This window comes from Silurus meridionalis, chromosome 11 (genome assembly GCF_014805685.1).
Source record: "Silurus meridionalis isolate SWU-2019-XX chromosome 11, ASM1480568v1, whole genome shotgun sequence".
Lineage (NCBI taxonomy): Eukaryota > Metazoa > Chordata > Actinopteri > Siluriformes > Siluridae > Silurus > Silurus meridionalis.
In genome coordinates, this window is record NC_060894.1 from 19,580,527 (window position 1) to 19,594,865 (window position 14,339).

The 14,339-nt window shown below is 41.1% G+C and overlaps 1 protein-coding gene across 3 annotated transcripts in view; it reads right to left on the reverse strand.

Annotated features, from left to right (window-relative positions):
* Window positions 1-14,339, reverse strand: part of LOC124393422 (roundabout homolog 2-like) — a 140,835-nt gene that overhangs the window by 6,955 nt on the left and 119,541 nt on the right. The window contains exons 18-24 of one of the 3 annotated variants that reach the window (XM_046861250.1): window positions 12,440-12,466; window positions 12,169-12,211; window positions 10,053-10,180; window positions 6,739-7,014; window positions 5,273-5,432; window positions 4,499-4,759; window positions 596-795 (exon numbers count right to left, since the gene is read on the reverse strand). In XM_046861250.1, the coding sequence (XP_046717206.1) occupies window positions 596-795; window positions 4,499-4,759; window positions 5,273-5,432; window positions 6,739-7,014; window positions 10,053-10,180; window positions 12,169-12,211; window positions 12,440-12,466 (1,095 nt within the window). Of the gene's footprint in view, window positions 1-595; window positions 796-4,498; window positions 4,760-5,272; window positions 5,433-6,738; window positions 7,015-10,052; window positions 10,181-12,168; window positions 12,212-12,379; window positions 12,467-14,339 lie in introns of all 3 variants that reach the window. The other 2 variants (XM_046861249.1, XM_046861251.1) reach the window with 2 other exon arrangements.

Genomic DNA, 14,339 nt, shown 5'->3' on the forward strand with positions numbered 1-14,339 from the left:
ACGCTTATTTATCCGGAAGTCTATATTTCGTGAGCGACTACAGTGCGTTATGAGGAAGCGAGGTGGTGGGGGCTGCGTGGTGAAAAAGCCTTCAATCATCAATCCAGTTTTGACTTGGAAATTAAAGAGCTCAAATGAGATGTCAAGTAGGAATGATTGCTTCCATCTAACTGAACCTGAATTTCCTTTAGTGACTTGATCCAGCGTTCTTTTTTCCCCACTAATACAAATTTCACTGCGATGTGAAAGCATGGTCTTCTTGTTTCAGACCTTTGTTCACAATTCACGGAAAAGTCATCGAAAAAATATCTAATAGTTGATCCGAGACATGGATAATGTTCAACAAAAGGAAATTCGAGAGCGTTTTACTCGGAACCATGCGCACTTCAATTACGATGAAGGAAAGCTCATTTTTCTGCTGTTTTTTTTGCCATAATTTTGATGGTTGGAAATAATAAATGTGACTGTAACTGTAATATTTTTTGCAGCAAGTGTACACAGCCTTGTTTTTCCCAACAGAATTAATGCAATTTCTTGAACGACTGAGGCTTGCTGGCGTGACTGTTCGAGTGTGTGATTTGAAGGTTCTGTTCACCTGTGATCGTTCCCTCCACGGTTTCCAGGCTGCGTCCAGGGGAATAGTCTATTCCGCACAGCTGTCGGGACAACTCATAGCCTTCACTGTCTCTCTCTTCATCTTCTCCTTCAGTCAGGATGTCTGATCCTAATGTACTGGACACGTAGCCCATGGGAGGGACAGGGGTCTTGGGTGGATGGGAGCTGCTTTTCAAATGCCTGAAAGTAAGACAAACGGAAATAAGTCTTATCGCATTACTATGTCAAACCTGCGAGATTTTCCTTGCGACAGCTAATCGCCATTGCTGTACTGTAGGTTTTTCTATTCCCACAGGTTTGCGCTAATGTCTGACTTGATCAAACTACCGACCGTTCAGTTAAATCGCATGGGGAGGTGGGAAAGGAAGCTTCATGCCATCTTTCAAATGTGATGACAGCACTGTCAACCATAGAAGGATGGCACTATGCCAAGAGTCCCATCCAATCAGAAGATGGTATCTTTTCACCCAGTGTCTACTAGCCATCATAGAAGGGTGGAACCTGATGATCTTATTCACCCATTGACAGGCTGGGAAATCGTTATTTCCTGGTATCGAGCCATTTTTTTTTAGAAATGTTTAGTGTCAAACCAATACGAACATAGCCAGTGATAATAAAGCAGTGCTTTGCCATCTTTTCCATCCAACACCAGCAAGGTCACTGCTTTCATTCATGAGAATATGTACAATCCTGGAAGGATGTTATCTTTCCATTTTTTTGCCCAATGAAATGAATCTCAACTTGAAATTGTGGGCCCTTCGTTTATGATTTTCTGTTATTTTAATGACACAGTCATAAAATGGTCAACCGAGGAAGGAGTTTGTCATATTGGTTAAAAACGTAAGACATTTAATCGACAGGTTGTCAGATCAAATTCCAGCACCACCAAGTTGCTACTGCTGGACCCTTGAGAGATGTTCTTGACCCTGAAGTGTTGAGTTGTATAAAGGAGATCATTGTAAGTTGCCAAATGTCATCAATGTACAATAAAATGGAACAAGGGAATCAGGGACTGATGAGACCCTGCCATCCATCCCACCCATTGAGAGTACAGTCAATCATGAAAGGTTGGTACCTGGCAGGTACAGGTTCAAAAACTAGGCAAAATGTATATTGGATGCCCTCCAGCCTCCTTCCCTCCACCTTATAGAATAAATAAAAAGCACTTGAAACAAATATATTATTTAACCTTTTTTATTCATACAAAACCTGTTATCCGTACGTAATATATAAAAGTGATGATATCAGGTTTTGTATTAAAAAATAAATAAAAATAAAATAATTTTGAAAAATATATTTTTTTCTATATACTTTAATGTGCATATTAATTAAACTTTAACTAAAGTCAACACTAAAAAAAAAATAAAAATAAAGAATAGTCATCTGAACCAGCTCTTATTCTTCTTATTATTCCTTGGCCATGGCCACCAAGCTGCGATTGTTTTTTTTTTTTAACAAACTTTTACTTTTTTTTCTTTTAGTATATTAAAAGTCAGTTGTGATATTTACTGGTTCCACTTCAAGTGTGGAACTGTTATTTTATATCAATTAACGAAAAGTCTAGTCTTACCCTGCCCGTCTTGTTTGGAGACCCCGCATCCCAGCCCGAGGCGCAAAGCAATTGCCTGCTATGCCTATAGCTAAAGCCTGATATCCTGGTACCTGAGCATCTTGTTTTTCAGTTATTGCACGGCTAAACATTAAAGTGTGGTACCATGGCAATAATCTTACGCACTTAAAATTATACCGATGGCCAATCATAAAAGAGGATTACCTTGCCAACTTCCCAGCCCAGTGACAGCATGAGGAACTAGGCAATGGTAAGACCTTGAGATCCTTCTCATCAACAGAGGGTCTTAGCCAGGAGTTCTACACAAACCCTGTATGACTAATACAGTTAAACCCCCTTTAAAAAGCAGTAGAAGCTAGAATCTATGGCGAGCTTATCCATGAGCGCACAGAATTCCTGGTCACACCTGCATTTATGTGGAGAATGTTTGGAGCTGATAGCACTAATTCCACTGGAAGGCTCACACAATGGGCTGGTAATTGGGTTGGTGCGTGTTTGTGGGGGGTTACAGAGAGACAGTGGGCAGGCCTGTCAGCTACATGTCTGTAATCTTCAGCACAGCTGCCCGCATGTCAACCTCGCCGTGTCTCAGACATGTAGCGTCTCGGTGCGTAATTACCGGCTCTTTTTCCTGTTGTCAAAGACACCGGCAGTAGCAACCCAGTCATTACCCCTGGAGCTCCAGTCCACCCCGCTCTCACTATTGCGACGAGATTCTTACACCACACATTACGACTGTAATCAATGACGCTGTTTTCAGAGCTCTAAAAGGTAAGGAGAAACCTCACATTTCCCTCACCGCAGAAACTAAATAACAGGTAATGAAATAACGAAAAACGTTTGTATTGATATGCAAAAATATCCGTTTGGTTCAGCTGATTGGAGCTGCAGTCTGTCACAACACTTACGGCAATAACCAGGTGTATTTTCTGAATGGTACATAAATGTCTCATTATGTGAAGGGATACATTTCTGCCAGTCTAATTTCAGTTCTGCGATGTTGCGATATATTTCCCGTCAAAGACGATGATTGTTCTTTTCAATTGCACGTGTGCAACCATATATAAATTCCTCTTTTTTTTCCATTCTTTTTTCTGAAGTAAAGAAAATCAATTGGAATGTTTGAATGATATGTGTGTATGTGTGTAATATTTCAAGGTGATTTATGAATACCTTTTTTAGCGAGTTCCAACCAACTACATTGACATCAACTGCACGGTTGCCTGAAATGCTCATTCTAACAGGAGCAATCGCATGGGAACACAGGTGTTCCCATGTATTATACAGGTGTATATATATATATATATTTATATAACATTATGACCTGCCTAATATTGTGTGGGTCCCCATTTTGCTGCCAAAACATTGTGACCCGTCGAGCATTAACAGCATTAACTTCATCAATTTGACCAAAAGGAGCTCGTCTGTTGGATTGGACCACACTGGCTAGCCTTTTCTCCCCACGTGCAACAATTAACCTCGGCCGCCCATGACCCTGTCACTGTTTCACTATTGTTCCTGCCTTGGAGCACTTTTGATAGATACTGACAGCTGCAGACCAGGAACATCCCACAAGAGCTGCAGTTTTGAAAATGCTCTGACCCAGTCATCCAGTCATCTAAACATCATAATTTGGCCCTTGTCAAACTCTTAAATTCAGATGCTTGCCCATTTTTCCTACTTCTAACACATCAGATTTGAGGACAAAATGTTAACTTTCTGCCTAATATATCCCACCCACTAGCAGGTGCCATGATGAAGAGATAATCAGTATATTTTACTTCACCACTCATTATGCCTGGTTGGTGTGTGTGTGTATATATATATATATATATATATATATATATATATATATATATATATATATATATATATATATATATATAGCTTATTCAGGGAATATCTATTAAAATAGCATCAAATACAGTAGCATGGCAGTAGAAGAGTCTTCCTGTCTGCAGTCTAGACCTTTTACCATTTGAAAACATTCGCCGCATTATGAAACAAAATAAAAAGGACACCCAATACTGTATAGACACACATGGGAAAACATTCCTCTCCCAAAGCTTCAGCAACTGGTCAAAAGACGCAATGCTACACAGCGATAAACATGGCTTGGTCCCCACTTTTTCGAAACCTGTTGTAGCCATTAAATTAAAAATGAGCTTCGTTCTTTCTTTCCTCAGTTTAAACATTTGATAAGGTTTTTTTGTTTTATTGTGAATAGAATATGGGTTTATGAGATTTGCAAAGCATTGCATTCTGCTTTTATTTACATTCGGCACAATGTATATGGGTGTATATCTTGCTCACCAGCTTTGCTTGGCCACCTCGTACTGGTAAGCACGAGTGAGCTCATCCAGGTGGGCCTGGAGCATGGATTGCATTTCCTCATGATGTGAGGATCCCAATGAACCCGAGGAACTCTGGCCGTAGGGCAAAGCTGCTGGGGATGAAGCCACGCCCCGCAGGGGTGGAGTGGGTACTCGTTCTTCCTCCTCGAGCTCGTCCTCCATGCCCTGGTGTAGGTATGACTGAACAGGGAGGGGTGGTGCCCAGGTGTCACTCTCATACCTGCAAAATTGATCAATTCAAGGATTTAGAGCCTAGTGGTCACAGGACATATTTTGAGACATCCTTAAAGAATCGGAGGAGTACATGAGAAAGGCCCAGGACTAATTAAAGTAACCTTAGCCTTAACAAAAAATAAAAAAATAAAAATCAGCTCACTCAGCAGTGCTGGAGAAGAAACATAATGCTCATTAAGCTTCCTGCTCCCTCTCCTCTCTGCTTTGCTGCTCTAAGCACTTTGACTGAGAAGGCAGCTGGGTTGTGTAGTTGGCTCTCAGCACATTTCAGTGAACGAGAAAGGCTATCTAGGGGCACCCTGGTGTAGAGTTAAAACTACCCTGCTCTTTCTCTGAGAAACAGTAACACTGTGTCTTCAACAGCAAAGATGTATATTGCTAATCAAGGCACATGCAGCACAGGTCTTGCATAAGTGCCTTTATTTAAAAAAGCAGGATGTGTGTGTGTGTGTGTGTGTGTGTGTGTGTGTGTGTGTGTGTGGGTACACGATGACCTTACCCTCCTTCAGATCGATGCTCAGGGGCATAGTGGTCCATCTCTGTCCCTGGTAAAGGATTCATGGGTGGTGGAGGAAGGGGCAAGTTGGCCCAGCAGGAGCCATTAGGCTTTGCTGTTTTACCCGCTCCTTTTGATTTCTTCTTTTTCCCGTTCTTTCCACCTAAAGGAAGCAGCAGAGGATCATCTTCACTAATGAAGCAAGGTGAGACTACATGTTGTCCACCACCGAGATACAAAAAATCTGAGCTTTCACTTGTATTATGCCATCGAAGCAGAAGCGAGACGAAAAAATGGAGACTAAAGTGCTCGACTAATTGTGGAGGTTGAAGGTCAGAAGCTGAGCTGAAACTATGTTCCCCATCACAAGGAAAGAAATGCCAAAGACTCAGAGGTACCTAATGAGCAAGTCCCATTCCCCCTGTGGACTAGGAGACTGCTGGGAGACCACTACCAACCCCCCATCACATGCACTCGTCTCCTTTCATTATCTCGCTTTCTTTTCTTTGGGCTTCGGATACTGTTAGACCACAAAGAGATTTCCAGCCTCCTGTTCATGCTCTCGCTTGCAGCACACCCGACCCTGAGTTCAGCTCCGGTGTGCTCCTCGTTACACAAGCTGAGTTTGGTGTTTTAAACACACTTTAGATGGGAATAAAGGCGGTCGTGGGCGCTGTCTCATGATCCAGCTCTACTCATCTGCATGGCAATGGAGCACTAATTTCATGTCCATGGGTCAAAACACAGAGGAATCCCTGCCTGCACTAATCAAATTAATCCATGGCATCAGGCTTTAACTCTCTGACATTTCTGGGCTACAAAACTCCCAGCGCTGAGAAGCAAAACACGCATAAAAAAAGAAAAAACAATCAAGAATGATATCCTCTGGGTCTGTTTTTTGCAAAGATGTAAATATTACATTGAATCCCTCTTGATCTGGGCACATTAGTACCTTTCTTCTTTTTTTATTTTACCATTTCTTTTCTTAAAGTTGTGCTTTTTTTGTGCTTTCAGGCTTTATTTTCCGGTTCTGTCTCTTTGTGGCCCTATATATTAGATTAGATCCCAAGATAGGTTATGTTCCACACTCATAATTAGCCGGGCAGCCAAGCCGTTTTCCGAAACGACCCTGACACAGCGCCGAGAGCCATCGTCATTGACCGCTGGCCAAAACAATGTGGCACAAATGCACACGCTTGCAACTCTGATACGGATAAAAAAAATATATATATAAAAAAAATGGATTACAGTAGCAAAAATGAAGCTGAAAGAATGCAAAAAGCAAGAGCAATTGCTATTTTACTCTTGTCAGGTTCAACACGGTGTAGTGCGATAAAAAACCTCATCTCCACAGCTCAGAATGGTAAGAAGATTAGAAGATTAGCTTTAATGAGCAAAGTGTTCTCGTTTAGTTTCCTCCGGCACAGCGAGCCTGAGACTGAAAAGTAAAAACGGAGCTTTGCGCGTACCATTGGCACAGGATCGGTTTTCCGTGAGCGAGTAGCCCAGGCTGGGCATTTCGTGCTGCGCTCGCAGCGAAGCCTTCCAGCGAGGCTCGGGACGATCCACTGCCAGCTCGTGGAAGCTGTTGGACTGCAGGATCTGTGTAGTGGCATAGGGGCTGGCATGGTTCCCTCTGCCTGGGCTACTGTAGCCGGCCTTGCCGGCAAAGTCGATGCTGCTGTAGATCGCGCCATCCGACAGCATAGTGCCCGTCTTTTCGCCGCCGACAGCAGGCAGCACGTCTGAGAGCGAGAGAGATGAAGAGACGAAAGGAAAAGCGACAAGGTAAAGGGACAGTAAGCAGCGCTTAAGGTCAGTGTGAAGCTTATTAGCGCACCCTGCTGCTGCTGTTCCACACTCTCGGCCTGGCTTAAATGAGGTGAGAGAAATAAAAGTGATTAGCTAGCAGATTAATTATCAGATGACATGGGATGCTCGATGGGGGGTGGGGAGAATGGGGGGCATGACGGCTATGAAAGATGGACACACATGCTGAGCTGACCTTCAACTTGGACCGGCTCGGCCCGTAGAGCTAGCTGAGATTTGAATGCGCTTATTACACACACACATTAGCACATGCCTAAATTGGTAGTCAGTAAAGTCAGGAAAATTTCCTTGACACAGTATTCAGCCTTTTTGCAATTATTTTGCATTCCAGTGCATCGCAGTATTTCACCAGTGGTGGACGAAGTACACAAACCGTACTTACATTTACTTGAGTAAAAGTGCTTCCTTTAAACTTTCAGTTGAGTAAAAATACAGTAAAGTTTTAGTAAATGTATTTTATTCTTCTCAACTGCTTCAAACAAATAGTGCAAATAAAGCCATGAGTGCTGTGGCAAGATAGATTTAGGAGTTTCTTCATCATTTATTCCTCTTTAAATGTTCCACTCGCTCTCAAACTGATGCTGAACTGTATGTTGGTGATAAGTAGACACACCAAGCACCAATCAAAACGACCCTGATTAGTGGCTTGCTGTGTGCTTGACCAGTTATATTTTTATCCTCATAAATAAAAAGGAACGACTGATTTCCCAAAATGTGGTTGAGTAAAAAGTTATATATTTGATTGGAAATGTAGTAAAGTTAAAATAAAACTTTTTCCGAATGGAAATACTTCATTAAAGAACAGATACCTGAAAAAGCTACTAAAGTACAGTAACAAACTACATTTTCTTCCTTACTGTCCACCACTGCAGGTTCACATAAAATGTCTTGGTCATTTTTTAGGGTGTGCAATTTGTTCTATAAATGTATAAATTCTCCTGTACACACAGATCGTCGGTCTACATCTACTCCATTCATCAGTAAAACAATATAATTGATGGATGGACTATTCTGAGAGACACGACAAAGACACAGATATTCAAATATTTATTTACCACACCATACTACAGTAGATAGGACCACTGGAGTATACTGTAGTATACTTCTCTCCAGGATTTATCTACACCCAAACCTCTTTCTATTTCTACCTACACTATATAGACAAAAGTATTAGGACTCCAGACTTCTCAGTCATATGTGGTTCGTTCCCAAACTGTTCTTTCTAAGCAGAAAGCACACAATTCTACAGAATGTCTTTAGATACAGTAGTATGAAATTTCCCTTCACTTGAATAAAGAGACCCAAAACTGTTCCAGCATGACGATGCCCCTGTGCACGAAGCAAACTCTGTGAAGATATGCTTTGCATTGGCTGGAATGGAAGATCTCCTGCTATAAAGCTCTCAACCCTATTGAACACCTTTAGGATAAACCTAGGCCTAGGCCTCCTCACCTTACTTCAATCAGTACCTGATTTTACTACCACCTTTGTGTCTGAATGAACACAAATCTACACAGGCACACTCGGAAATCTAGTGGAACATCTTCCCGGAAGAGTGGAGGGAATAAAAAGAAAATTGGGAGTAAATGTGGAATGCGATGCTTAAAAAAGCACATATGCTTATGACCATGTGTCTGCAAACTTTTGGCAATATAGTGTATTTATATCTATTGTGTTTCTATTTTTATCTATTTATTTTCTACTTCTAAGATTGAAAATTCATTTAATTGTACAGCATCTAAACTTAATATATGTAACTTAATATGTAGAGTATATTTTATTCAAATTACGTAATGTATTTTATTATCTTTACTCTAATTTTGCTTTAAAAACTGCAACCCATTGGATCAATGAAGTATTTTGATTCTGATTCATTATTATTTCACAGTAGAGATGGTGCTAATACTGTGAGGTACTGTGGTACAGAAGTTTTCTGCTCAGCACTGGTGTTTGAAAAACAGACCGTAACAAATTGTAGAGTATCACATGTGCCTTTGGGCAAATTCCAGATGAGATGAAAGATGTTCTACCACCTTTTTTTTAAGGATTTCCTCATGCCACAATTGCGCACAAGTCAGATTTCTGAGCAGTTCGAGTCAAAGACTGTAACTCCTGTATGGTTGCCGTGGGCCTCCTGGTGGCCTTCCTTTCTATTATGTGTTTTAGAATCAAGTTCTTAGCACTATTTTTTTAAATGCTGTATGTTTTTAATGTCCCTTAGTCTTTGTGGTAGAGCATTTCCTTTAAGAATTACAGAAAACCCCCAAAATGCTGAAAATAGGAACTGGCATAATGGTTTCTTTTAACCGTTTTCTCATCAGTATCTAATGACTATAATGGTATGTGGAAACCATTAGACCGACTTCCATTAAAATCTTTATTTTTTTCTCCCATAAATCATGAGAAAAAAAACCTCAACAAAAACTAACGGACTCCAGCCGAGTATTTAAACAGTAGAAAAGAGTACGTTGGTAATGAATACACTACTGCATTTCGTTCGCTTTTATATCCATTGTGTGCATGAACATGGGAAAATGCGAGTTAAATACATGGTTTCATGCTGCACCCTGAAAAACAACCCCAAAGGTGTTGAAATCTATTTGTAGACACTGTAATCTGATGATTTGTTCTTGAACACTGCAGGATCCTTTTTTTTTTTTTGTTTCAAATCATACATATTGTTTTTAGGCATAAAATGAAATTGATGAGACACATGAAGGATACGTGTATTGAAAGAGAATTTCTGAGTAGAATGTGTGATCATTTCCATTACTGAGAGTATTTCTTACTGAAATATTCATCATCCTCATACATGAATTCAGAAAATCTGGTGATGTTGAGCTTGGGGGCCCTGAACCTGTGACCTTTTCTCACTCTCTTGTGGGCTTTTGTAGTAGTGATCTTCTCTTTCAGGCTCTTTCTTTTGCAGTGCTGTGGCCTCTCGAGTGCTTACCTCCACGACCGAAGTTAGTGGGGTCTTTGGCAGCGCCCAAACCGTTGTTGGCAGGCAGGCTGGTGGATGGCCAGGAGTCAGCAAGCCAAGGAAGGCCTGGGTCACCGGCTTTCAGCAGGCCAGGACGGCTAGAACAGAGACAGAAAAGGGAGAAATGGAAGACATATAAATATAAGGGTATGCTTGGTATGATACCCAAAGGGTGAATAAGAGACACAAAGAATAACATTCACACACACTGTTTTCCTCTTTTTCCTTTCTTTTTCTCTTGGTCTGCATCAGCACCAAATTGCTGCGAGAGCTCGTTCCCCAAGTACACCGCCCCGAGCAATGAAAATAATAAAGACACAAACAAAAAGACATAAAACAGTGACAAGTCTATAAATCTGGTTCTGAGCCTCTGCCCCCCTTCTCCACTCCAGAGAGAGAGAGAGAGAGAGAGAGAGAGAGAGAGAGAGAAAGAGAGGAAAAAGGGAGAGGGAGAGAGAGGAGCCGATAGCAAGCGCATGGTGGAATATTAAAACCCCCTGCAGCAAGTGTTTCCACCTTCATTTGGGGATGGAGAGGTTACCAGTCTCCATGGTAACTAGAGCTGCTAAAGCTCATTGGCTGGCAACTACCAATTGAGCAAAAAAAAAAAAAAAAGCTGATGTAGAATTTTGATGCATGCAATAAAACACAACGGGGGAACGGAGCGTGTACATTTTTCACTCGTTTATAGGAGACGGGGGGACGTTTCGAATTTTGTTCATTTGTGTACCAAGATGGGAAGTCGGAGTCAGCCAGGCGGCTTGTACACATGATTTGGTTTACCTTTCGTCTAATGAATGCAGTAGCCCAGGAAAAAAGTGTTCCCTGAAGAGCTGAGTGAGCCAGCAGCACATGGGGACTTCAACACATCTGAGCTCAATGGCTCCAAGGTGCAGATTATGTGAGCCGTTTCTACCCAAACTAACACACACTTGTTCTCATTAGCATGCGCCTTTCAACACACACACAAACACACACACACACTCAGGTACGGGCCCATAAAAACCAAAGCGTTAGCGTTTGTACTTCGAAGCAACATATTTGTGTGTTTGTTTGGCCTCTTGGCTAGTTCTGACTGCTTAGCTATGCTAATTCAGCCGATGAAGATTGTCACCTCCACAGGGGCCCCTGCTTCAATCTCGCATTTGTGTCACGAACCAAGCAATATTTAAAAAGTGCTCTATGAACTTCTATGACAGGAGGGTAGATGAGTGCCTAAGGCTCTGTGTGTGTATATGTGTGTCTGTGCGTGTGTGTGTGAAAGTAAGAGTGCTTATGAGGGACACTTTCTCTCAGATAATTATCTTTTCACATCCTCTTGAGCTTCTTTCAACAGGAGAATCCATCACAGGCTCTAGGGGAGAGTCGTATATAGCCGGGCCGTGACGATGGATGGAGAGAATAAAAAAAGCATTCCTGACACATTAATTGTTTCGGTTAATTCCAGCCCGAGGAGATTTATTAGCCAATCAATCGATACATCAGCTTAGGCGGTGTTCTGGCGCGAGACATTGAGTATCGGGACATCCATCAGGTTCCTGTCTGCTAGGCCGTTAACATCCACAATTTCAGCATAGAGACTCTCCATGGCTTTTAGTGTACACGCGGAAAAATGCAGCTGATCTGAAAACGAATGCTGAATCATGAAATTGAGTCAGATACCATGATGATTTTGCCCAAGGTTTAAGCATATCACAAAGCAGTGGAGCAAAAAAAAAAATATCCAGCCATATCATAACTCTATCTATCTGTCTGTCTGTCTGTCTGTATGTCTGCCTGCCTGCCTGCAAGCCTGCCTGTCTGCAAGCCTGCCTGTCTGTCTGTCTGTCTGCCTGTCTGTCTGTCTGTCTGTCTGTCTGTCTGTCTGTCTGTCTATCTATCTATCTATCTATCAATCTATCTATCTATCTATCTATCTATCTATCTATCTATCTATCTATCAATCTATCTATCTATCTATCTATCTATCTATCTATCTATCTATCTGTCTATCTATCTATCTATCCATTTAAACATCCAGCCGTCTATTCATTCTCAGGACTGTCTACTCGGTCAGATGTACATGTCAATACTCAGCATCACTCACCTTCCACTTCCCATCAGGCCTCTGTCTCCATGTTGGAACGTCACTGCAGGGCGAGCAGCCAGAAAGAGATGCCAGAATGAGGATGAGAGGAAGAGAAGGAGGAGAGGAGGAGGGGAGAAAAAAGCAAAAAAAAAAAAAAAAAACCTCAAATCACTGCTTGGTTTCAGAACATCGACGTTTATATGAATTTCTTACAAACTGCATGGCTTACTGCCTACGGTGCCATCAAACCCGTCGGAAGTTAGAAAGGGATGGGACAAATGACCAGTACCTGCACGGGTGAAGGTGAACGACTGGACTGTGAAACACACACACACACACACACACAGGCACACACACCAACAGAGAACAAAGAGAGAATTAGAATTAGGTACAGGCATCCAGCAATAAAATGCAGATGAGAAAAGGTTGAGATGGGAGACACGTGATACGTCCTGATGCTTGAACTGACAATGATATTCATGTATTTCAGACACTCATTTCGAGTGAACTTGCAGAATGGGCAATGAGCACCTGAGTACGTGAACACCAGAGGTGGAAAGTAACAAATTACATTTACTCACATTACTGTAACTGAGTATTTTATTTGTGTACTTCTCTCTACTTTTTAAGTAGTTTTTATAAAGTCATTTTACTTTTACTTAAGTAGGTTTTAATGAATCATTGTACTTGACTACATTATAAATCGTATCTTTTACTGAGTAAAAAACAGTTGTTGTGTTCACTGTCTGAATTCTGAATCTGCCTTTGTGATTTCTCTCATTATCATAAATGACATTATAACATGAGATGGTTTTTTTTTTTTTTGCTGCAAAAGTTCATAACTCACATTAGACTCAAGTCATGAACTTCAGTGTTTTTGTATATTTTGTTTATATATATATTTTTTTTCTTATTGCACTTTAATCTGTAAAGGTGTTCATTCTTTTAAAAACAACTAGTTTGAGATTTATATCTTGTCCCTTGTCCTTTTTGAAATATACTAGAATCCCTGACCATGCTGTTAAAAAAGTGGGTACATTTCACCCTGAGTGAATTAAAAATGATCAACTTTTTACTTTTGTTCGAGTTTCTTCTTATTACTTGTACTTAAGTGAAATTTCACTGTAGCACTTTTACTTGAGTAGAATATTTTATTACTCTTTCCACCTCTGGTTAGTACGGAAGTCCTAAGAGTCCATGCATTATAACATTTTTTCTTCCTTGTTTTCTCTTAAACTCGACATAAGATTTTTTGTTGTGATCACGACTTATCCAACATTGTTTCCTTGTGATCCGGAATGAATTTTTCTGAGTTCGGCATAAGCGCATGTTCTAGAATGTTCTAGAATGCATGTTCTTCATCATTGCAGAATCATGGATAACAACCATATCTGGCGTGTCCACGCGAAATGCCGTGACGATGAGAAAACAACTTTTGCATTGTTGAGATCACCAGTCGTGAAATCAAGAAAACAAGCGAGGAAATATTTTCATAATGCGTGGCCTCTTAGGACCTCTATAGGTGAGCACGTGAGCACATACTGCAGGCAGGACACACAGTGACTAGCGAGAGCGTGATCATCCTCACGTGAGCTCAGGATAGAAGCCCAGGTGATGGATACAGCAAATGGCTATTGAATTAGACAATCACGGCCACATGCACCTAAACCATCGGACCGTGTTGATGGCGAGGCGTAATATAATGAGAGTAATCCAGAGCTACATGCAATAATTACCCCCGGGGGGGGGATACTAAATTACAATTCAGAGGCTGAAGACTGTACCTAGAGCTAATGTTGGAACAATATGGGTCATGGTCTTCTAATACACGCAGCGTGACTGCGTTTTCAAATGAGCTTGCTCGGTTTGATGCGTTTGTGTTTGATTTAAAATTGTAATGCACTGTAGTCAGGGCACATGTGTGTGTGTGTGTGTGTATCAAAGCGAGCTGCCTTTGTTTTGGCTTGTGCAATACAATACAAGAGTTTTAATCAAATACTGTTTGAGGTCATATAGAAAATAGTTTCTGTATAATCATCACTATGCGATGAAGCTTACCATGCACTTTTTTCCCTTTCAGCCCTACTAGCAGAGTTTTCTCAGGCTAAAAATAGGAGTTCTTTGCATTCGAATGAATTATGGGCCGCCAAAAAGGTTTTTTTTGCTAGCGCTTGCCATGCCAGTGACTC